General features: G+C 45.5%; 1 protein-coding gene across 1 annotated transcript in view; it reads right to left on the bottom strand.

Annotated features, from left to right (window-relative positions):
• LOC144798760 (polyamine-transporting ATPase 13A3-like) overlaps nt 1–24498 on the bottom strand; it is a 376171-nt gene that overhangs the window by 206097 nt on the left and 145576 nt on the right. The window contains exons 9-12 of the mRNA XM_078669780.1: nt 22605–22677; nt 8952–9083; nt 6646–6828; nt 5834–5991 (exon numbers count right to left, since the gene is read on the bottom strand). Of these exons, the coding sequence (XP_078525906.1) occupies nt 5834–5991; nt 6646–6828; nt 8952–9083; nt 22605–22677 (546 nt within the window). The remainder of the gene's footprint in view (nt 1–5833; nt 5992–6645; nt 6829–8951; nt 9084–22604; nt 22678–24498) is intronic.

Raw genomic sequence — 24498 nt, 5'->3', positions numbered from 1 at the left:
CAGAGATCTGGGCCTAAATCCATCGTTTTTTTGCACTCCACACCACCAGAAACCGGTCCTAGGATGCTTGGTTCCGGTCCAGGAAAGACATGGCTTGGCAGTTCGGGCTGGACTGTTCCCATGAGGCACAGGGTCAAAGCTGATTTGCATAGGGCCATGCCTTAACTGGGGTGGTGTGGAGTGCAAAAAAAGATAGATTTAGGGCCAGATGTTTGTACGGGGGTGAATGTATGACATTGTTCTGCATTCTGTCCATCAACTGTTGTTTTTGCATTTGTCACCCCGAGCGGGATGGGTATGCTCAGACGTGAGTCCCATGCTCTCCACACCACTAGAGTCAAGCTATCCTGGCTGAAGACGGCTGATAGCCAGAAACCGGTCCTAGGATGCTTGTTTCCGGTCCAGGAAAGAGATGGCTTGGCAGTTCGGGCTGGACTGTTCCCAGGGTCAAGGCTGATTTGCATAGGGCCATGTCTTAACTGGGGTGGTGTGGAGTGCAAAAAAACGATGGATTTAGGCCCAGATCTCTGTACTGGGGTGAATGTATGACATTGTTGTGCATTCTGTCCACCAACTGTTGTTTTTGCATTCATTACATCAGAACACTGGTGATAGATTGTCTGATTGTGTCAGTCTCATTTTATGACCACATCTGGATGCCAGTGATGCTCTGATCATACACCTTGCTGATTATTCTGCTCTCTGAATATATCAGGGCTCTGTGTGTGTCATAACTCTGAATATTCACAGGCTCTGCATTTAGAGAGGGTCTGTTCATTCTTTCCAGGCCAGCTTTCCGATCACAGTCGGGCTCCGAATATGCCAGCACTTTCATAATGCTGAAGCTTTGATCATAGTAAAGCGCAGGCTAGGTCTGTTGCAATGGGACCATTGCTCTCTCTTCTTAGTTCAGTTTGTGAAGAAGCGCCTTGTGAATTGTTCTGGCAAATGTACTTTTAACCATACTCTTGATTTTAGAAAATGTCACTTCTATTTGCAGTCCAGTGCCTAGGGTGTCAGCGGAGTGTCAACACAACCATTCAAAGTCTGACCTTTTCCACTTGACCACATTGTAATTCAAGGCTAAATTCCTCTCATTGTGCCTCTGTTCCCTTGTTTATCCTAACTGTGACCATATGCCATGGCGACCATAAGCAGGGGGTGATGGGGAAGGGTGGGGGAGTGGAGGGGGGACAAAGGGGCAGTACTGAATTAGATAGAGAATTCCTGGGGTAGTTAGGAGGCAACAATAATAAAAATGTAGTCTTTTTTTCCTACGAAAAACGACAACATTATCACAGTTACTGTGAATGAGCAAGCTGTTGTCGTCATGCCTTCTGTTGAAGAGGTTTTGCAACAGAAAGTATTTCTTTAGCAGAGTGAGCCGATGCGGTCATCTTGACCCCTTGACCGCAGCGCAAATTTCGCCGCGGTGCTGGGGAAATGAGTGGGCGGAGTTCGGGCGGCCGGCCTCCGCACACGTCCGCGGCCGTCACACGCACGCAAGGGGTTAAAGTGGCGCAGGCCTTATTTTCACTCTTTTTATAAACATGCCTTACCCACTTTAGAATTTATAATTGACTTGCAAAACACCAGTCTGGGCTTTTCTCAGAAAACATTGGTCAGGCAGTTTCAGATCAGAAAGCACAATGACTGACCCAATGCTGGGAACTAGTCTAGATCTGTATTAGGATCGGTTCAGATGTGATCATTAAAACGGAAGATATTCAAGAATCTGTTCAGCATGGTGGAATTGTGCACTTTAGTAGTATTGTTTACTTGGTCCTCTGTCTGCAGGAATGCCTAGATGGCCTTAAGGTCAAGCTATAAGCATACTGGTAAGGTCCAGTGTCAGTGACACAACATTAAGCCCAGCAGTGATCAAATAAATCAGATAACTTATTGAAATTCATCAGGAATAAAACCAGCAAATACATTCAACAAAGGAACCTCTGCTCCAGATTGGTGCCTCACCTCAAAATCCCACCATGCAAGAAAAAAAAACACGGGTGGCACATTCTTCTCAGTTCAAGCAGCTAAACTATGGAATTCATTCCACCCAAACTTAAGATCCACAGATATCTCATTTTCAGAAGACAACTCAAGAGTTGGCTCTTTCCTACATAGCCACCATACTCAAACACAAATGTACAGCATTTCCCTATTTATATAAACATTTAATTTGATTATATGTATGTACCTTGATTTGTATTTTGTTTTATAGATATGTACTTCTGTATCTATGTATTTATGACTTTACTCCTACAGTAAAAATGTTAAAACACGTTGACTCTCCGATGCACTACCCTATATTTCACCCTATACCTCTCTCAATATATCCTCTACCTTCACTCTCCGACTCATCCCAAACCTCATTCTACTACTATGGTCCGCAAAATAACCCTTTCTAGACTTAACCCTTTCTAGACTCTTCCCTCCTCTATCCCACCCTGGATCCCCCCAAACCTCATTTTAATACAATGATCTCCCAAACAACCCTTCTAAACTCTTCCCTCACCTAGACCTCCTTTGACTCGTCCTAAACCTCCTCCTACTACTATGATCTACCAATAAACACTTCCTAGACTCGTCCTTCTTCTATCCCGCTATACCCCCATTATCCTTTTCAATCCAACTAACAGAGTCGCATGTCCACCACTCAAATAATTAAAGTTTCACTATAATCCACCATTAATCCTTTTTCGGTTCTGGAGTAGCATACTACTCGCCGAAAAGTGCTTAAACGCCTCGTCACTGGTAGTAAGTGCTAAATAAATAAATTTACAATACAATATCCCCAACCTAAGAAGGTGTGCTGCAACAACTGACGTCACTTTCGTGAACACCCTAGAGGCACTGATGGAGAGCACAGACAATGAAAAATGCTCTTGGCCTTTCTTGAACCACAAGAAATACTTGTGAAAATGGGTGTCCTGTGCTGCCAGCCTTTTGCAGGCTGGCAGACGCCAACAGCAGGGTACGGTCCAGGTGCCTCTCGTCTGCTGGATACTGCCAGTAAAAGACTTCCTGCAGCTTGTTGATTCCTTGTAGACAGGTCAGCCTTATTACCCTAGGAATCTACAGCTTTGCCCTGGGAACATGTTGGAGCAGGTCCAGCCCCTCAAGGCTCTTCTCAGGTCACAGACAACAGGAACAGTGACCTTCCGAAGCTCCATCTAAGCGTTTTGAACGGGGTGCCTGGAGGGGTCACATTTATGCCTGGCACGAGCTAGTGGGTTGGGTGACTCCTGGCTCCTCCCTAACCAATGGGGTAAAAGCTCCCGGGGCAAATCTTACCCACCTTTTCCTGGAGATCCTGGCTACCTCACTGCAATAGACCCAAAATGCAATGTGTCAATGCATTTTCAAGATGGCAAAATTCTTCACCCACATTAAAGGTGGGCTCTGAGGGGGCATGTGGAGAGTGTTCAAGGGTAAGCCTAGGGTCTTTATACATCTAAAATCCACTTTGGGTGAGGTATTGTGTCCAAAACGAACCTGGAGACAGAAGTCTGGTAAGATCCTTCATAAACCAGACAGTAGATAAACAAAAATTGTCTTGGCACTAAAAGTGTTCTATGTGAACCCAGCAGACCTGTCAAACAAGTTTTGACACTATGCTGCCAAAAAGGATGTTCATAGCTCGCACCCATGGGCATCCTTTTTGACGGGTCTTCTCTGCCCATTCAGGTCAGCCTATTGTTTGCATCTGGAGGCATTTTACCCCTATTCAAAGCTATTCACTCCCAGGGAGAAACTAGAAACCAAATACAAATCAGTCTCCTGGAACTCCAGGCAGGGAAAAGTTAACTTTCTAAAAAGTTATTTTTCCTTAATATTTATTACAAATCCAACTTCCCATTGAATTGGATTTTCATTAACTTTTAAAACTAGTTGCTTTATCATTTTTCCCCCAAGGTAGAGAAGGTATTCAGGACTGTAGGCAAAATCTCGCTGACCATACCCCGTAACACATGCACATATCGTCCCAGGAGACAACTGCCATTTACAGAGCCAGGCTAGCTGAGGAAAAACATGCTCTTCCAGACTGTCTCTATGTATTCGGACTCCCTATCAGGAGGCATAGTAAGGAATGAGCTGGGGTTCAGGCTACTCATAGACACCTGGACCACCTAGCTTTCAGGAGTAGGCAACTGGTCTGCTCACTGGAGGGCAAACTGGTGACCTGTCTAATTGCTGCTAGTTTTGACCCAAATGCACATTGATGTGTTCATCAGGGCATCATTAGAAGAAAGAAACGGTTCTGTAGAAGACTGACCAGGCTGGAGGCCCTAAGAAGGAACATTACTCTTAACTTCAACAGACGCAAGTTGCAGTTCTAAATCGTCTGTAGCCCGTCTGATCACCACAGCAAAAGAAGCTGATTGGTATGTGGAAGGACCAGGGGGAAGAGTTCAACCCAGTATCTAGGGCTGTATCTAGTCCACTGGAGTCCTGCAGGTCTGTAAGAGATTGTCCTCATTATCATAATGGGATACATCATCCCAGTTATCTCCAATATTACCGGGTTGACTGCATTTGGAGACTGAGGCAAAAGGAATGCAGAGCATCCCAGGCAGTGGCAGTTTTCTGCTCAAGTCAGAATGAAGTTGGACCGGCAGCGCCGATTTGGAGGGCATGACTTTGGTCAAGAATTGTGTTGGGTAGTTTCAAAGTCCCAGAACATAATGGATTTCAGCAGTGGTGTCGGTGCCAGAGTTGTGGAAGGGACCAGCATGGATCGTGGCGTCTTATTTGAAGTTAGGTTGGGCATACAACGCAGAGTGAGGGCAAACCCAATAGTGGAATCAAGAGGATGACACTGCTGACAGTAGCTGGGCTGGAGGTGTTCTCAAATCCTTGGAACCCGAAGGCATGCCACAGTGGCCCAGAAGCGTACCAAGGTATGCAAATATTGCTTGTCTGAAAGCCTCTATTTGTTGCAGCATTGCTGACGGGCCCAGGAATTTGGATTTCATTGGTATGAGCTGAAGGACATAGGACAGAGACTGGGAGGAAACTTGACATCCACATGACTTCTCTGGACTGGAGTAGAGAGACTAGGAACAGTGAGGCTTGGAGTTTGTTTTTTGTCTTCTTGGACTTTGTCTTACCTGATGATGGCCTTGAGAATGAAATGAATACCAGTCCTTAACTTCAAGTGGGACCCGTCCTTAAGTGCCTTCCAACAGTGTTCGGCAGCAGAGCGTGGCTTTGTTGTCCTGGATCACCTTGGGTTTCCTCCAACCCGCCGGCCCTGCAGGACTTTGACTTGTGCAACACTACACACGGTGGGGATTGGTCACAGACATCTACTTGTGACAGAACGCACATGGTTTAAACCCTGTGGTTTTCAGAGAGGATGTTTTCCCTTGCACACTGTTGGAAATTTTGAAGAAACAAAATCATCAAAAGACAAGAAAAAAGTTGAGAGCGAGTTCAAGTCACAACCAAAGGAAAAGAAAAGAACAGAAGTCCGCTGCCTGCAGGAGCGGACCTATTTTTGGCTCAGGCATCACTTTCGCCAGTGGTGCAGAGGCATAAAACACCACCTGCTGGCAGGCTGGAGCAATGATGAGAAAAATCTCCAGATCCTGTCCGGTGCATAGTAGTGTTCACAGAGTGAGGAATTTACAATTAGAAATGAATAACTTAATAAACATCAATGGCACAACTGGAATCTCGCATGGTACTGTTGGCAAACAACAGCAATAATGGAGTCTATCTTCCAGCAGGCAGATTCTGGGTTTTCTTATAATAATGCAACAGACTTTAGCAGTCTCAACAGTTAGTAGCGGACTAAGGTCATTAGTAAGGACAAACAGGTACTTACACCTTGCTGAATTAAGGTAATTATGGAATACAGCATGCCAATGCCGGCCACGGCCACCAGGCAAAGCAGGAACCGGCAGGCATCTCGGTACAGCTTGAAATCCGTGGGTTTAGGGTACAGGATGGAGCAGACCAGCTGCCCCTTGGAGGTAGAGAAACCTGATAGCGAGAAGAACACAGGGAAGCAATTGAGTAACAATGAATAGAAGAAAGCAGGTGAAGGAAATGAAGAACCAGTCAGTCAGAAGAACAAGGAAAGAGACAAAACAAGAGAACATATTCACACAATCATCCAGTCCAGTAAAGTGATTGATCTGGGCGTACGCATCCATCATTCATTCACTTGGTCTTCATATTTTTTCTCCAACTTATTCTTTTCTCTCTCAGGTTTCTCCCTCTTTCCAAAACTAGTTTCTCGTAATACATGTCCTGTTCATAAAATCTGTTCTCAACACTCTATATATAAATAACCCTTTTCTCAGTCTATTTGCTCTGAAAGTTTCAACAGAGGTCCTTTTCGTTAAACGGGTTAATTTCTCATCAGTCTACAAAGTGCAATTTTCACACCTTCTCCAATGCCACTTCCACAGTTGACCACGGCCCCAGTAAAAACACATGCCACATTGCTCTCCTGAAACCTGCCCATTTCTAACATTTCTTTACACCCCACCCCCCACACAAAGTACTTTTTTAGCTCTCCACTTGTCACACCCTCTGGCTCATAAGTGCCTGGTCGTCTGCCTCTATACCCCAGGCCTCATTTTACCTTTCCAGACAAAGGTCCAATTCTTGCCATCGCGGCCTTGTGCTTACCTGTGCTAACTACGAGTGCCTTGACAGCCTCCCCGCTGTAGTAGCGGGTTTGAATCACGGCAGTGCCACAAAACAGGGTGTGGCGTTTGTGCTCTTCTGAGTTGTAAAATTCTTGTTTGATGAATCCGTTGGCTGCTTGGGATGGGTCAGGCAGGTGAGTTTTAGTTACTGGAACGCTCTCTCCTGCACAAAGGAAGCATAAGCAAAGCATTCAGGACAACTAATGCTCCACAATAACACACTGTACTCTGAACTATACACACACTCCTCACTGGTCAGCATGCTCTCGTTCACAATGCATGTGCCACTGACACACGCCTCACCTGTCCGCATGCTCTCGTTCACAATGCATGTGCCACTGACACACACCTCACCTGTCAGCATGCTCTTGTTCACAATGCATGTGCCACTGATACACATTTCACCTGTCAGCATGCTCTTGTTCACAATGCATGTGCCACTGACACACGCCTCACCTGTCAGCATGCTCTCGTTCACAATACATGTGCCACTGACACACGCCTCACCTGTCAGCATGCTCTCGTTAACAATGCATGTGCCACTGACACACACCTCACCTGTCAGCATGCTCTTGTTCACAATGCATGTGCCACTGATACACATTTCACCTGTCAGCATGCTCTTGTTCACAATGCATGTGCCACTGACACACGCCTCACCTGTCAGCATGCTCTTGTTCACAATGCATGTGCCACTGACACACGCCTCACCTGTCGGCATGCTCTCGTTCACAATGCATGTGCCACTGACACACGCCTCACCTGTCAGCATGCTCTCGTTCACAATGCATGTGCCACTGACACACACCTCACCTGTCAGCATGCTCTCGTTCACAATGCATGTGCCACTGACACACGCCTCACCTGTCAGCATGCTCTTGTTCACAATGCATGTGCCACTGACACACACCTCACCTGTCAGCATGCTCTCGTTCACAATGCATGTGCCACTGACACACTACTCACCGGTCAGCATGCTCGCGTTCACAATGCATGTGCCACTGACACACGCCTCACCTGTCAGCATGCTCTTGTTCACAATGCATGTGCCACTGACACACACCTCACCTGTCAGCATGCTCTCGTTCACAATGCATGTGCCACTGACACACACCTCACCTGTCAGCATGCTCTCGTTCACAATGCATGTGCCACTGACACACGCCTCACCTGTCAGCATGCTCTTGTTCACAATGCATGTGCCACTGACACACACCTCACCTGTCAGCATGCTCTCGTTCACAATGCATGTGCCACTGACACACTACTCACCGGTCAGCATGCTCTTGTTCACAATGCATGTGCCACTGACACACACCTCACCTGTCAGCATGCTCGCGTTCACAATGCATGTGCCACTGATACACACCTCACCTGTCAGCATGCTCTTGTTCACAATGCATGTACCACTGACACACGCCTCACCTGCCAGCATGCTCTCGTTCACAATGCATGTGCCACTGACACACACCTCACCTGTCAGCATGCTCGCGTTCACAATGCATGTGCCACTGATACACACCTCACCTGTCAGCATGCTCTTGTTCACAATGCATGTACCACTGACACACGCCTCACCTGTCAGCATGCTCTCGTTCACAATGCATGTGCCACTGACACGCCTCACCTGTCGGCATGCTCTCGTTCACAATGCATGTGCCACTGACACACGCCTCACCTGTCAGCATGCTCTTGTTCACAATGCATGTGCCACTGACACACGCCTCACCTGTCAGCATGCTCTTGTTCACAATGCATGTGCCACTGACACACGCCTCACCTGTCAGCATGCTCTCGTTCACAATGCATGTGCCACTGACACACACCTCACCTGTCAGCATGCTCTCGTTCACAATGCATGTACCACTGACACACACCTCACCTGTCAGCATGCTCTCGTTCACAATGCATGTGCCACTGATACACATTTCACCTGTCAGCATGCTCTTGTTCACAATGCATGTGCCACTGACACGCCTCACCTGTCGGCATGCTCTCGTTCACAATGCATGTGCCACTGACACACGCCTCACCTGTCAGCATGCTCTCGTTCACAATGCATGTGCCACTGATACACATTTCACCTGTCAGCATGCTCTTGTTCACAATGCATGTGCCACTGACACGCCTCACCTGTCGGCATGCTCTCGTTCACAATGCATGTGCCACTGACACACGCCTCACCTGTCAGCATGCTCTCGTTCACAATGCATGTGCCACTGATACACATTTCACCTGTCAGCATGCTCTCGTTCACAATGCATGTGCCACTGACACACGCCTCACCTGTCAGCATGCTCTCGTTCACAATGCATGTGCCACTGGTCAGAACCGCATCACATGGCATCATCATCCCATTGGCTGGAATGAGAATAACATCACCAGGAACCAGGTCTGTGGAGAAGATCTCTTCAGTCTCTGAGGGGAGAAGAAACAGTTTAACAAGGGCCTGGAGGTGAATTCAAAGAGTAAATGTGCAGATGTGCCTCATGTACATCTACGATGCATTAATAGATTATGTCAATAATGGAAAATCGATTCTGTGGGCATGTGCCCCTCACCAACCAGCGTTCAGTCGGAGCAAGAGCTCAATGTTAAGGATGACAGGGGGACAAGCGCTATTGATACCGTCATGGAGTATAACATGAAAGTCTAATTCCCAGCTCTCAATCAGAAAGATGTTCCCTCGTTGGCCACAGCTATTTTTAACACGTGTACATCATATACTTAATGCAACTGGTGACAAATACACAACAATTTTTTTGGAGTTTTCTTCACCAATATATATCATTTTTATTTTTCTTGGGTATAATTTATTCATAGCGTTGCTTACACTTGTATATTTTCATTAAAGAAAGATTTCATATAAGGTACAAAATTATTCACACACCATAAATACATCTATAATAATTCAATAATACATACAAGAGAAAGACAATATTACATATCACACACAAATGGTAAGAGAAATAGAAAAAAGTAATTAAATAACTATCTCTCTGCCCCTGGCAATACACAACAGTCCAAAACATACATACTCATTCATACTGACATAGCATACACATACTACGTGCGAAAAAAGGAAGTCTGAGTACTCGACAGCAGGGAAACCCTGCTGATTAGCAGGTCTCAGAAATAAAGTATGAGACCCCGCACTCTGGTCTACGCGCGTTTCGGCGGCACATCCAGCCACCTTCCTCAGGACCTTTTTCCTTTTACAGACACAGGAAACCAAGGGACACTGTGATGCATCAGCAAATACTAGAATCAATGGAACCGATAACTTGGACCATAGCGGAGACAATATCGCAGTCTAGCAAATCCCTATATAGGGCTTGCGGGAGTTCCTATGGTGATTTAGAGATGGCACGAAGGTGCAATCGAAAATTCTCCGATGTAAGGAATATTTCTTATAAACTGGCTCGCATCCTACGTAAGGGGTCGTTGTTCTGAGTCCCAAATCCTTCTGTTGTCGTTATTTATTTCAATGGACAAACGCGAAACTCTCCATCAGAGAACCCGAAGTAAGCCACCAATTCTTACTACATCAAGTCATGCACGAAGTGCGGCGTCAAGGTAGGAACCCCCACCGGTACAGATGGTTCCAAACAGAAACGAGGAGCACCGGACCCGTAAATATACTGGGTCAGACGATTTAAAATCTCGCGGTCTTCCCAGCTCTCTTCTATTACAAAACTGACCTGGCAACATCAGGAATAGTCTTAGGTTATAAGTCAACGCAATATGCAGTCTGTCCTGTACATCCTCCACCATTCCAGGTGCACCTCCCGCCCGCACATAGCACCACGGAACTTCTGATCCTTTTCATATGCGAGTTGTCTGGACAACATGGCTGATAAACAATGAATGGAAGCTGGGTTTACATAAAAGAGGAGACTAAAGCTGGGAGTAACAAAGAAACCTACAACTGATGCATGTCTCTCGGCTGTTATCAAGCAAGGGAGGCAGATTTCCAAATAAGTAAGGAAGGAGAAAAAAATGGCACTAAGCAGTCTGACTTGAAACCATGTTGCTATTAAACGACAATGCACAAACCTTCAGCACACATTAACTCTTGCACAGATATTGCGCATGCTGAGCAGTCCCTTAATGGAGCGGTCTGGTCTGATGACGTTCCCTATGAGCTTTTATCAAATAGTAACCAGACTTGAAACAAACTATCAGTAATATGTGAGACATCTCTATGGCGTGTGCAGAAAAAGAACAAGCTTATTATATCCACGCAAGACAACAGACTTCTAAATAATCCTCTGTGATTATCCAGTTCTGGTGATTCGTTTTCATACCGGACCCGCCCAAGTCTCTTTTTTTGGAGTTACATCAGTGATGTAATGCCTTGCTGGCAAACAGACCGGCATTTTACTCACAGGAAATTAGTTTTTGGTTCTCAAGACGGGTATTTACTAGCTTTGAGATAGAGGCAAAAAGGCAGGGCTGGCTGCTCTGAATCCCTAGCCATGTGCGGTGAGAGCCATAGATGACAAACAGTTTTCTCGTGCAGGTATCCACAGGCTTCTAAAAGTAGTACCTCACAGTTCAATTTATTTGTATATTTAGTTGTGGAGCCGCCTCTGCTGTAAAAGTTAGATTCAGGAAGAATGAAGCAAATGAAAAGGAATGATTTCAATGCTGGTCTATTGCAACGTTTGAAAGAATGAGCTTTTAGGAACAAATGGTCAAAGAACATTTTCCAGGACCACCCCACCGTGCGTAAGTCTTGTATCTTACTCATCCCTCTAAGCCGATGTCACAGCAACTACTAAAGATCCCTTCAACAGTATATGCGGACGGTCAGACGCTATTCTGGACTCGAACATACATGCATTTAGTAGGGACATGGCTAATTTCCATATTAGAACCACGTGGAAGCAGGAGGAAACACTTCAATACCTTCTATCAACTCATTAACCAGTGAGACAGTGAAGAATAGCCCTCAGAGGCATTAGTGAAAAGAAGTGATAGCATCTAAAAGTACTTCAATGCATGAAAATAGAAGGCTCGTTCAGTTTGCACCCTCGCTTGAAGATTGATGTACTACATAGTTCTTTTTGTTAAAAAAATTATACAAATGGGACACTAGAGGTTCATTTTTAGGTTATCGTTCAATGTACAGAGAATACACGCACTTTTTAGTGCTGTGTTTGAATTTTCTGGCAATATTATTTAAATGTTGACAGTTGATTATTTAGAACTTTATTTGATTTCTTTATATTTACAGCATATATTTCTAATTTATTGTGGCTTTATGAGTAGGATTGCACTTTTATGCATTTTATGTTTAATGCTTGGTTTATTTGTATAGCGTCCCAGGTAGCACAAGCATTAAAGTAATTTCGTTATGTATTCACCGGGTGCCGTGTCATGTGATATTGACTTATGTGACACAATTCATAAATATTCAATACACTTGTGGTGGTTTCATTAGAGCACGCTTTAATTTTGGAATGTTTGGCTTATTCTATAGGTGAAGGTAACTTTTTGTAGTTTGCATTTAAGGGATGTTTTGGCTTCACAGTGTGGTTTCACAGCGCAGTTCTTTTGCATGTTCACTTCAGATTTATGCACATGTGACTTGGGAGAGAGCACACACATGTAGCACTGAACACATTCATTGACCACTGGGTACAGATGTGCAGTTAGGATTAGTTATTTACCTGTAATCCTAGTTCTCTTTCAGGGGTATACTCATTAAAGTCATAAACACCGAATAATCTCCGCCCGTGAGCGGGAACCCGGAACATATAACTATATACATATATATATATGTGTAAATATACAATAATTAGTACATAGTACTAAACCAAAAAAACACATATACATGTATAAACCCATAACATGCAGCCCAACATAATGTATAGGCTAATAAGACCTTATTACACACTTTCTGCAGTCTGAAAATACTCCATACATCAATGCAATAAACAGGCTAGAGCCTAGAAATGCATTTCATAACATAAATACTCTTTATTTTCATCAAAGAATCGGTTGTAAAAGGCAATTAGCCTAACAAGGCTGCATATGAATAAATGTCTGTGTACAGAAAATCAGACTGGCACCTCGCCTTTAAGGCCCCAGAGAATCTGAGCACTTTGCCTTTAAGGCCTCCAGGAGAACTCTGCTCCCATAATGCCCCACAGGTGACAGTTAGGCCAGTTCTTCTGTACGGTACAGTAAACTTTAGCAGGAATCTGCACTTAAACCTAAATGCTACTGTTCGCCCGGGGAGGCGGGAGGGTGCTTATGACTTTAATGAGTATACCCCTGAAAGAGAACTAGGATTACAGGTAAGTAACTAATCCTTCTCTTCCAGGGGATACTCATTAATAGTCATAAGCACTGAATAGAGTAGCAAGCCCATACCCACAAGACGCCGGCGAACAGAAAAGAGCATAGCAACGAATTTAACACAGTGTTCAGCTAGAACTAGCAAATAAATTTCTGAGCGATGCTTGACCAACTTGCGCATCAGCCTGTGTGTCTGAATCAAGACAATCATGGCGTGTAAATGTGTGCACTGAATGCCACGTCGCTGCTTTACATATCTCTGACATAGGCACATTCCTAAGAAGAGCTGTGGTAGAAGCTTTTCCTCTCGTAGAATGGGCTTTAGGTCTTCCTGATAAAGACCTATGTGCTAGCTGATAAGCCAGAAGAATACATGACACAATCCACCTAGAGATGGATCTCTTGGATGCTGCCAAACCAGTGTTAGTAGGACCATAATTGATAAACGGTCTGTCTTTCTTAAAGCTTTTGTCCTGTCTAAGTAAAACTTTAAGACTCTCTTCAGATCCAAAGAATGCAGAGCCCTTTCAGCAGAACTAGAAGGCTTTGGGAAAAAAGTAGGCAATGTTATGGTTTGGTTAAAATGAAAATCCGACACTATCTTGGGCAGGAAAGAAGGATGCGTCCTGAGTACCACCCTATTTGCATGGAAGACAGTGAACGGTTCTTTACAACACAGAGCCTGAATCTCGCTAACTCTACGTGCAGAAGTAAGAGCTACAAGGAACGCTACCTTCCAAGTCAAGTGTTGCAAAGAAGCTTTATGTATAGGTTCAAAAGGAGCACCCATTAACTTGGTTAAAACCACATTAAGCTCCCAAGGTGGAGAAGGAGACCTGACTGGTGGATACACCTTCCGTAAACCCTCCAGAAAATCCTTCACCACAGGCATCCTAAAAAAGGATATCTGAGTGGGCGATTTTCTGTAGGCTGTGATTGCAGCAAGATGGACCTTAATAAGAATTAAACTGCAGGCCAGATCTTGTGAGGTATAACAGATAAGGTAAAATCACCTGTTCCTGACCATGAATCGGGTCAAGATCATTATTTTGACACCACAGGAAAAAACTTTTCCACTTGAATCCATAGGATTTCCTTGTACAAGGTCTTTTTGCCTCCTTTAGAATGTGCACAATCCGGATTCAGCTGCAAGTGTCCATATTGGATGACTTCAGGAGCCATGCTGCCAGGCGTAAAGATGACAGATTGGGATGAAACACTCGCCCCTTCTGCTTGGACAGAAGATCCGGGCGACAAGGCAACCTCCTTTGTGGCACTTCCGACAACTGAAGGAGATCTGGGAACCACTACTGGCGAGGCCACTCGGGAGCAATCAGAATCATCCTGGAGTTGGTCTTGTACACTCGGTTGATTACTGTCGGTATCAACGGTGTTGGTGGAAAAGCGTACAGTAAGTTCTGATACCAGTCTATCAAAAGGGCATTCCCTTGCGACCCTTTCTGGGGAAATCTGGACGCGAAGACGGGGCATTTTGTATTTGCCGCGTCTGCGAACAGATCGATATCTGGTGTTCCCCATGACTGGAAAATACTGCGCACGACTTCTTCGTTGAGCACCCAATCGTGAGCTTCGACGAAGTCTCTGCTGAGATCGTCCGCCTGCGAATTGAGAGACCCTGGTAGGTGGACAGCTGTTATTGACAAGTCTCTTGCTAGCAACCAATTCCAGATGGTCCGGGCTTCTAAGGACAGAGTCCTGGATTTGGTACCCCCCTGCTTGTTTAGATAATACATTGCTGTTGTATTGTCTGTCTGCACCAGGAGGGACCGAGTTTGTAGAGATGGAGCCAGAGACTTTAGAGCAAGATGGACAGCCCTGAGTTCGAGCAGGTTGATGTGATATCCTTTCTCGAAATCGGACCATAGCCCTTGTACCTGCAGAGGGCCCATATGAGCACCCCAGCCTTGGAGTGAGGCGTCCGTGATCAGAGTCTGCGTCGGAGGGTCCTGATGAAAAGGCACTCCTCTCATCAAGTGTGTTCGCTTCATCCACCACCTGATGGAATCTTTTGCAGACTGGTGGAGACAAATCCGATCCTCCCAGCATCCCGTCCTCTGCTTCCACTGATCTTCTAGGCACTGCTGCAGAGGACGAATGTGCAATCTTGCGTTTGGAACAATGAAAATGCAAGAGGCCATGGACCCCAGGAGAGAGGACACTTGCTGAACTGTCGGGTAATTGGTCTGAAGAAGACGATGACCCTTGGACTTGATCGATAACCACCTCTCCTCCGAAGGACACACGTTTTCTCTTTCTGTGTCCAGCAGGGCCCCCAGATAATGGATCAGCTGTGTCGGATTCATGATAGATTTCTGGAAGTTGACTTGAAGACCCAGCCTGCGCATGAGATGGAGGCATATCGACAGATGCTCCTCCAAGAGAGATGGGGACGAACTCTTTAGAAGCCAGTCGTCTAAGTAAGGATATATGAAAATCCTTTTCCTTCGAAGAAAGGCCGCAACTACCGCCATACATTTGGAAAATGTTCTGGGCGTTGACTTTAGGCCGAATGGAAGCAATGCATACTGGTAGTGATGAGCAGACACTTGAAACCTGAGAAATTTGCGATGTTTCTTGGAAATGGGAACATGAAAATAGGCATCTTTCATGTCGATGGAGCACATCCAGTCCCCCTGATGTAACTGGGGGAAGATCTGATGAAGCGCTAGCATCCGAAATTTCTCTATCCGAATGTACTTGTTTAAAAGCCTTCGGTCCAGAATAGGCCTGAATTCTGCGTTTGGACCCTTCTTCCTCACTAGGAAATACCGTGAATACAAGCCTTGATTTCTCTGCTGAGGAGTAACCTTCTCTATGGCTTTCTTTCCTAGGAGTATACTTGCTTCTTTTTGTAAAAGCTTCAAATTCCAATGTAACATTTTCTTTGGAGGAATGAAAGGAGGTGGCTTTTTGAAACGGCGATGGTAACCGTTCTGAATGATACCAATCACCCACTTGTCCTTTGTCAGTTGCTTCCACTCGTTTAAGAATGACACAATGCTTCCCCCTACCGGAGTGGTCCACGGCTGAGGAGGAAGACTCCCTTCAATGTTTTTGAGGTTGTTTGGCAGCAGCGAACTGCTGTCTATTTCCTCCTCTACCTCGTCCAGGGCGATGCTGTTGGAACTGCGATCTCTGCTGGTTCTGGCTCTGGTTCTGCGAGGACCAACTTGTTTTTTGATTCTTTTGTTGAAAAGGCCTCTTGTCGTAGGGACGAAAAGTTCCTAGACGTTTAAATTCTCTTTTCTTCTCTAGACCTAGAGTCTTTAGAGTATCCAACTCCACCTTCATTTTTGCCATTCCGTCGTCTGCATGAGACCCAAACAATGTAGACCCATTGAACGGCAAGCTGACCATTTTCCTCTGGGCTTCAGGTTTTAGTCCAGTAAGACGCAGCCAAGCTGAACGCCTAGAACAAATCCCATGTGCATAGCCATGCGCTGCAAGATCCGCAGAGTCGGCAGCTGCACTAATACTTTGATTAGCAACCAAACCTCCTTCGCCTACAATTTCCAGGAAGTATTTTTGATCTTCTTTTGGAAGCTTGTCTGCAAACCGAGCCAGAGTCCCACAAAAGGCTATCATAACAGCCCAGTAAAGCTGCTGCACTGGCCACTCTCATCACCGACCCAGCAGTGTTACACATCCTCCGACCTAAGGAATCCATGCTCTTACTGTCCTTCTCAGGTGGAGCAGAGGAAACAGAAGTTGCAGAATGAGCCTTCCTGGCTGCCGCCACTATAAGGGAGTCTGGAGGCGGATCAGAACGTAAGAATAAAGGATCTTGGTCAGGAGCCATATATTTCTTCGCAATTCTAGAAGGGCCTAAACCCACCGTGGCTGGAGTCAAGAAAGTTTTCATAGCAGGCTCCAACAAACCAGGAACCAAAGGCAGAAGAGGTCTAGCAGAAGTCTTCTGATGCAAAGTCTCAAAAATGACCGAAGATGTCACTTGGGGAACTGCCATCACAATGTTGAACTTGTTTGCTCCACGACATAACACATCGTTAAAGGTGCCTAAGTCATCCACTGGGGATACCCTCGAAGGGGGACTTGACGATATCGTAGGAGAATAGTCTCTATACGAACTTCTACTCGGAGATGACGATGAAGAAGACGATGTAGGAGACCTATTTCGCCTTTCAGGAGTAGCAGACTTCTGCCGTCTGCGTTCTCTAGAGTGAGATCTTCCTCTTACCGGAGACCTAGAACGTGATCTCCTAGGAACCACAACCTTCTGAGGATCAGCAACTCTCATACTAGTTAGATTAGCGGTCGGTTGCATCTTCCAGTGTCGTAGGCTTTCCAACCATCTCGGTGACATGTTAATCGGCTGTTCTGCACACTCAGGAGAGCCCTCCGGCGAAATCTGCACAATCTGAATTCCCAATGAAGATTTGGAAGACCTTGAAGAGCTACTCCGCTGAGATCGTGGTGAGCCAGATGGAGTTTGTTCTCTGGGAACTAATTGCCTTTCCTCTGACACCGACTGCCTTGAAGTCGAACCAGAGTGAGCCACCACCGAAGAATCCGGGTGCGCAACTGTTTCCTGCTGGTCTTGAGGTGTAGAGGCCACCAAAGGCAGTGGAATCACTTCAGACCTCGACAAAGACCTATGGGAGGTCCGAGATGCTGATCTCGAATGTCTCAATGCCGACCTTTCAGCAGGTGGGGGAGACTTAGCCACTGATACTCTCTCTTCATGCCTCAAGCCTGAAGCATGTCTAGACTTCGAACTACGTCTCGATGGAGACTCCAATCTCCTCTTCTTTTCATGTCTGGACGTCGCAACATCCTTCGACGTCGATCTCACTTTCTTTGTCGACGTCACTTTTCTCTTTAACATCTTTCGTCTTTCCTTCGACGTCGACCGTCGTCTCTCCTTCGACGACGACCGCCATTTTTCCTTCGACGTCGACCTTCCTTCGACGTCGAGTGCTGCTTCTCCTTCGACGTCGAGTGCTGCTTCTCCTTCGACATCGAATGCTGTCTCTCTCTCGACGTCGAGCGATGTTTCTCCTTCGACGTCGAACTCCGTACCCCCGACGTCGTCCTCACCGCAACAGACACCAGATGTCTTGACGTCGAGAGACTCTTCGACGGTGACTGCATCGGCGTCGACTTCTGCCTCACTGGTGATGTCCTCGACGCCGATGGAGCTTTAGGAGATCGACGCTGAACGAACCTTTTTCGGCGTCTACGCTTCCTGAAGACGCTTTTTCTTGGCTGAAGCTTCAGGAGACGCAGATCTATGACGATTTTCACGAGAAGAGGGCCTTCCAAATGAAATCAAGCTTTTAGGCCCCTTTCCTTCTCTCTCCAAGCGACCTAGAAGCCGCATCTTCTCCCTTTCCCTCAAAGTCCTGCTGGAAAGGTTAAGGCAATGATAGCAATCCTCAACCTTATGAGAAGAAGAAAGACAAACCACACAAACAGCGTGTGGATCAGACTTTGACATTTTCTTCCCACAGGAAGGACATTTATAAAACAAAGGTGGCATAACTGACTAAAAAACTCCAACAGTTTAGTCAGAAAATGAAAGCAAACCACCACTAGAACTAAATCTTGTCAAAAAAGACAGGAGAACACCAAATTTTGACTGAAAAAAGCCAAATTTAGCCCAGCTCAAGTTCCAGGTTCCTCACAGAACAAGCCGGAAAAAAGAACTGACCTAACTGTCACCTGTGGTGCATGATGGGAGCAGGGTTTCTCCTGGAGGTCTTAAAGGAAAAGTGCTCAGATTCTCTGGAGCCTTAAAGGCAAGGTGCCAGTCTGATTTTCTGTACACAGACATTTATTCATATGCAGCCTTGTTAGGCTAATTGCCTTTTACAACAGATTCTTTGATGAAAATAAAGAGTATTTATGTTATGAAATGCATTTCTAGGCTCTAGCCTGTTTATTGCATTGATGTATGGAGTATTTTCATACTGCAGTAAGTGTGTAATAAGGTCTTATTAGCCTATACATTATGTTGGGCTGCATATTATGGGTTTATACAAGTATATGTGTATTTTTTGGTTTAGTATTATGTACTAATTATTGTATATTTACACATATATATATGTATATTGTTATATGTTCCGGGTTCGCGCTCACGGGCGGAGATTATTCAGTGCTTATGACTATTAATGAGTATCCCCTGGAAGAGAACGATTCTTTATGTCAGCAATGAGAGAGAGAGTGAGTGAGGAAAGGGAGAGAGAGTGAGGAAAGAGAGGAGAGAGGAGAAAGAGCGAGAGAGAGGGGAAAGAGAGCGAGAGAGAGGGGAAAGAGAGCGAGAGAGAGGGGAAAGAGAGCGAGAGAGAGGGGAAAGAGCGAGAGAGAGGGGAAAGAGGAGAGAGGAAAAAGAGGAGAGAGAGGAGAGAAGAGAGAGAGGAAAGAGGAGAGAGAGAGAAGAGAGAAAAGAGAGGAAAGAGGAGAGGAGAGAGGAGAGAAGAGAAGAGAGAAGAGAGAGGAGAAAGAAGAAAGAAGAGAGAGAAGAAAGAAGAGAGAGGAGAAAGAGGAGAGAGAGAGAGAGAGAGGGAGGGGGTGAGGGAGAGAGAGAGAGAAAACGAACGTCCCAGTAGTACAGAGTGCACTGATTTTGGTTATGTTATCATTTCGGAGTGACAGCATTTGTACATAGTTTGAGGTTAAACGACTTCTCTTGTTGGTAAGACGTGGTTCTCATATTGATCCTTCCCTATCATAGTTACTCCTGAGGAAGGACAGTTTCTGCCCGAAATGCGCGGGGTTTACAATCTTGACGTGGAAATATGAGGACTCTTGATCCTCTATGTGTCTAAGAGGAAAGGCTTCACAGGTACTCGTTGAACCTTTGTAAAGCCTGGAGTACAACAATGGATGTTTGAAACATGGATTACAAGCGAATGAAAATAACTCCCTCTAGACCTATAAATACATTTCTTATTGGAGTTTTACTCTCAAACACAGGGCATATACCAACAAAGTCTACACAAGGTGTGGATTGTTTTTCATTTTATTTCATTTTTAGTAAAAATTAATTTTTTTCATTATTATCATAGTTTGCAATTGTAACACTTATAAAAATATAGGCATATTACAAAAAAACTTCCAGAGACGGTCACAATTTCATCTAGCTGATCTGCCGATACCACAGTCCAGGACCCTCCATGATTGGATTTTGTGTGTGCTAAACTGCTTTATTTCTCTCAAGGTTTTCAAAAAAGACGTTGTTCGCCCACACAGACCATGAAGCCATGCATTTTGAGCCATGGGTGCTTCTTCAGGGAACATCAACACTTCTTGAATCACGCGCACAACCAGTGCTGCAACCGCCTCTTTAGAGCCTGTGCGTTCAATATGTGCAAGCTCTGCATGGACTATGTAATTCATGGCTTTGGTGAAAAAACAATTTAATAAGAAGAAATACTTTTCAACAAATGGAACCGATACGAGCAGTTGAATGTATTCTAACGTAACTGATAAATAAGCGAAATCTATTTATTTTTCAACTAAGAAATGAGTGAATAAAGTTGTCTGGCACAAACTGCTCGGGCAGCACCACTAATAACTGGGAGCTGTACACCTCAACTGAGGATCATCAGGGCATCCACTACGCGCACTTACACAGGGGCGGTGATTCTTGTGGCTCCCAAGGGACTCTCAGCTCTCAAAGACCCCGCGCCTGACCATAAATTGGTGCCCGACACTCAAGTCCGCAGCAGAATGAAAGAGGGCGCGAACAGCTTGGGGGCTCCCTGCACCAACTGAACTGAGGCTGTTTCCCCCCTGTGTGGCACCTCTCTCCCAGGAGCATCCTCTCAAGAGCAGTCTGCATCCAGCAGAGGTCCTACGCTGCAACAATAATACACCACTGGAGTCCCCTCAGACCCACGGTGACCAGCTTGCTTTGAGATTGAGCCCCCTGGATGCAGCGGATAGTGCTTATGCCCCTACAGACACAGATAGCTGCGACAAGGAAGCACAAGTACACAGTTGAGCAATGTCGCAACAGAATCTGGTGAGTGCCCTATCTTCCTCATCTTTGCCGCGCTCCAGGAGGGAGGTCTTTGATCCTAAGGCCAGAAGGGAACAACTTCGCAACAGTGTTCAGAGGGCAAGAGAACCAGAACGTTGGCAAACCAGGGCCGCGCAGTTGATATACGCACAGTTACTTGCTGGGAACGTAAACGATACAGGAACGCATCCTACCCCACAGCCAGTGAATGTAATCAGAGAGAAACAGTGGGAGAAAGACCAGCGACTCACCTATGTGCTGATGCCCGGTGGTACTACCAGATATCTAAAGAGGAGATGGGTTATGGACTCCCGCCGTCACCTAACCAGCCGGACCTTGGGCAGATTTTCCCATCGTCTCTACGTCTTATCTTGCTCCTACCCCTTTTACCCTATCCCCTTACCCCTCCTTGCTCCATTCACCATGTCCCCTATGTTCTTTAAATGCTTTTCTTGATACTTGAACATTATTGTTCCTCATGGTAAGCACTCTGATTCCTTCGGGTCTAGCCAGTGCTATATAATAACTCATTAATTAAATATGTTCCCATTTAGTACTCTTTCTCTCTTTGTCTACTTCCCTAGCTCCTCTCCCCTGAATCTCTCCCTTTTCCCGCTACTCTGCATAACCCCCTGTCCTTTGTGCCCTTTGACTAAGCACTCCTTCTCCCCTTGTTGGGGAAAGATCCAATATTTATACTCTGGAGTCTCAGCGTACCTGCAGAGAGAGTCTACTGCGCCAAGGGAGCCACTCACAGCTGAGGTATGGTATGGCACCACTTGCCAAAGCGCTCCCTCTCCCCTTTTTGGGGAAGGATCCCGTATGTAGGCCTTGGAGTCTCAGAGACCCCTCTGAGAGAGTCCACTGCGTAAAGGGAGCCTCTCGCAATAGAGATAGGGAAGTGATACCACTTCCCCTGGGATCACAGCTCACTGGACTTTGGACGTTGCTTTGACTCGTCTTCCGGTTTATGTCCCCGTCACCCTTCCCCATCTCTTTCCATGCGGTGTCTCTCACCCTCCTCTCCTCTTTCCCGCCTTCGTTATCTGTCTACTTCCCCTGCTCCTACCCCCCTCCCCTGAATCTCTCCCCATGCCTGCTTTTCCCCTTATGTATTTGTGCTCATTGTTTATCTCGACCTTACAAGTAATTATGTTACCAGGCTCTAAGAACTGTGTAACCTTTGTAACGATGTAACCTGTAACTATGATCTGATGCTCATGTAAAGCGCTCTGATACCTCCGGGTCTAGCCAGCGCTATATAAAACCTTTAAAATAAATACAAAATAAAATAAATAAACTTTCACTTAAGTTGGTGCTTTGATTACGGTCTGCTCAACTAGGTGAAATTGGGGATATTTAAAGGGGTTCCCAGGTCCAAAAGGTACCTGCCTGGAGGTAACGCAGCAAGCTCTACTACACAATACACTTGGGGTCACAAAATTCTAAGAACAAAGACTGAATAATAGGTTGTATTTCTTTGGGAGATCACAACGGCAATTATATCTATGAAACTTGTTCTTGGATCCAGTTACAAGAGGTTGACTGTCTAATCTTCATGAACGTCAAAGAAGATCCCATTGTGGGCAATGGTTGCATATTCCAGAGTAGGCGGCTGTTTCACTCACCCTGGTTCCCTCGGTACACAGTCACACGCATCACGTTGTGAGCAGCCACCATATCATGAAGGAGGATGTATTGCTGGAAAAAAGAAAAGAAAAAAACAACCTCAAATAAAACAGCTATGTTTACGGAATGTCTTAGAAAACAACAACACTGCCCAATATCTGCAGACACAGAAATGTTGGCAGACATGAAAGGCTTCAAAAGGATTTCACTGCCTCACTCAATTTTTTTTTTTACATCTTCAAAATATATAACTTTAGAGTAGACAATAAATCACAAAAATGAGCCAAGATGGAAGCAGAGTTTGCGGCTGTGCCCTCTTGCTCGGATGGCTCTTTGGATCAATAGACCAATTACACTTTCTGTGCAGGTACATTTCAGAAGGTAAATAAATAACTATAAACACAAAAAGGGGTAAGCACTATTCATTTATGCAGTTTATATAGAGCAAGCAAGACACAAGGGCATTAGAGTGCTTTACAGTAGGAATTGAAAAATACAATAGCAACAAACAGGTTACTTACCTTCTGTAACAAGTAGATATTCTTATCTAACAGATTTCTCGCCTTGAGACTACTGCCCAGGCGCCAGAATGAACTGGAAACTTTACAGAAGTGCTTCTGCATACGGTAGGCAGAGTCACGCAGTTCCACCTAGATGTTGTTTCACAATGAAAACGAGAAGCAGAGGAGCGTGTAAGTGCCACCCCGACGTCCGTTGCTTTCTTAGGCTGTCCACGTCCTCAGGCACAGAGTCGAAGAGCAGACTTGAATCACCAGTGTGCAGATCTCTAGATTGGGGCTTTTTATTTTAAAGGAAATAGTCCAGTTAATAGAACATGAAAGTGGGTCAGTGCGGAATTTACAGTTAAGGTATCAATCCGAAAGCCCACAGCCACATCACCCCGCAAGCACTGGATCTTATAAGATCTCAGAAGTTAAGCAGGGTTGGGCCTGGGAAGCATCTGAATGGGAGGATCCAACAGAAGGAGCCTTACTGAAGATAAGTGACATGTTCTTCTGATAGATTCTTCTAACTGCAGATTCCTTACTTTGTGAATAGATACCATAGCAGTACCTCCAAGGTGGTGGGTCTGTGAACTGGCTCTGATCAGAAAGTCCTGCGTGACCCAGTGGGCAATATGCCCAGCCTGGCGGACCTGACTGTTGAGGTATCAATCTTCGTGAATGTGTGACTGGACACCCCCATAGCCATCTGACAGATGCCCAAGACAGGTGCTTTGCGTGCTAAGGCAGTGGTAGCAGCTTTGGCCCTGGTGGAATGTGCCCACAAGCCTACTGTAGGCTGCTTCTTTGCCAGTGCATAGCAGAGAACAATCCATCAAAAGATGCTGCGTTTTTGCACTGCTGGGCCCTTCTTTGCTCTGGATAACCCTACCAAGCGCTGATCATCCACTGGATGTTCCATTGTATAATCAATATGAAAGCTTAAGGCTTTTATGATTCAAGCAATGGAGCCTCTCATCTGCCTTAAGAGCTAGAGTGATAACCGTACAACATAGAAAGGAGTGAATACTTTGGGTAGGAATGATCCTCAGGTCCTCAAAACCAACTTATCAGGGAAGCTGGTGATATAAGGTGGATTGACGCAGAGCGTGAAGCTCACTCACACATCTAACTCTTGTTATGGCGACAAGAAAGACTGTCTTCAAAGTAAGAAGTCTCAAGGAACAACTGTGCAGGGGCTCAAAAGAGGTGCACATCAAGGAGGTGAGGGCTAAGTTAAAGCGCCACTGAAGCATCACAGAGGGTTTTGGTAGGAACAAATATTGCAAAACCTTTCAAAAGGGCTGGTTTGAATAACAAAATCTGGTTCAGCAGCCGCCCACATGCCAAAAGAGCAGATACATCACCCTAATCAACGCCCAAAGAAAGT

This window comes from Lissotriton helveticus, chromosome 12 (assembly GCF_964261635.1).
Source record: "Lissotriton helveticus chromosome 12, aLisHel1.1, whole genome shotgun sequence".
NCBI classification, from domain to species: Eukaryota; Metazoa; Chordata; class Amphibia; order Caudata; family Salamandridae; genus Lissotriton; species Lissotriton helveticus.
This window is presented reverse-complemented; position numbering and strand designations above follow the sequence as displayed.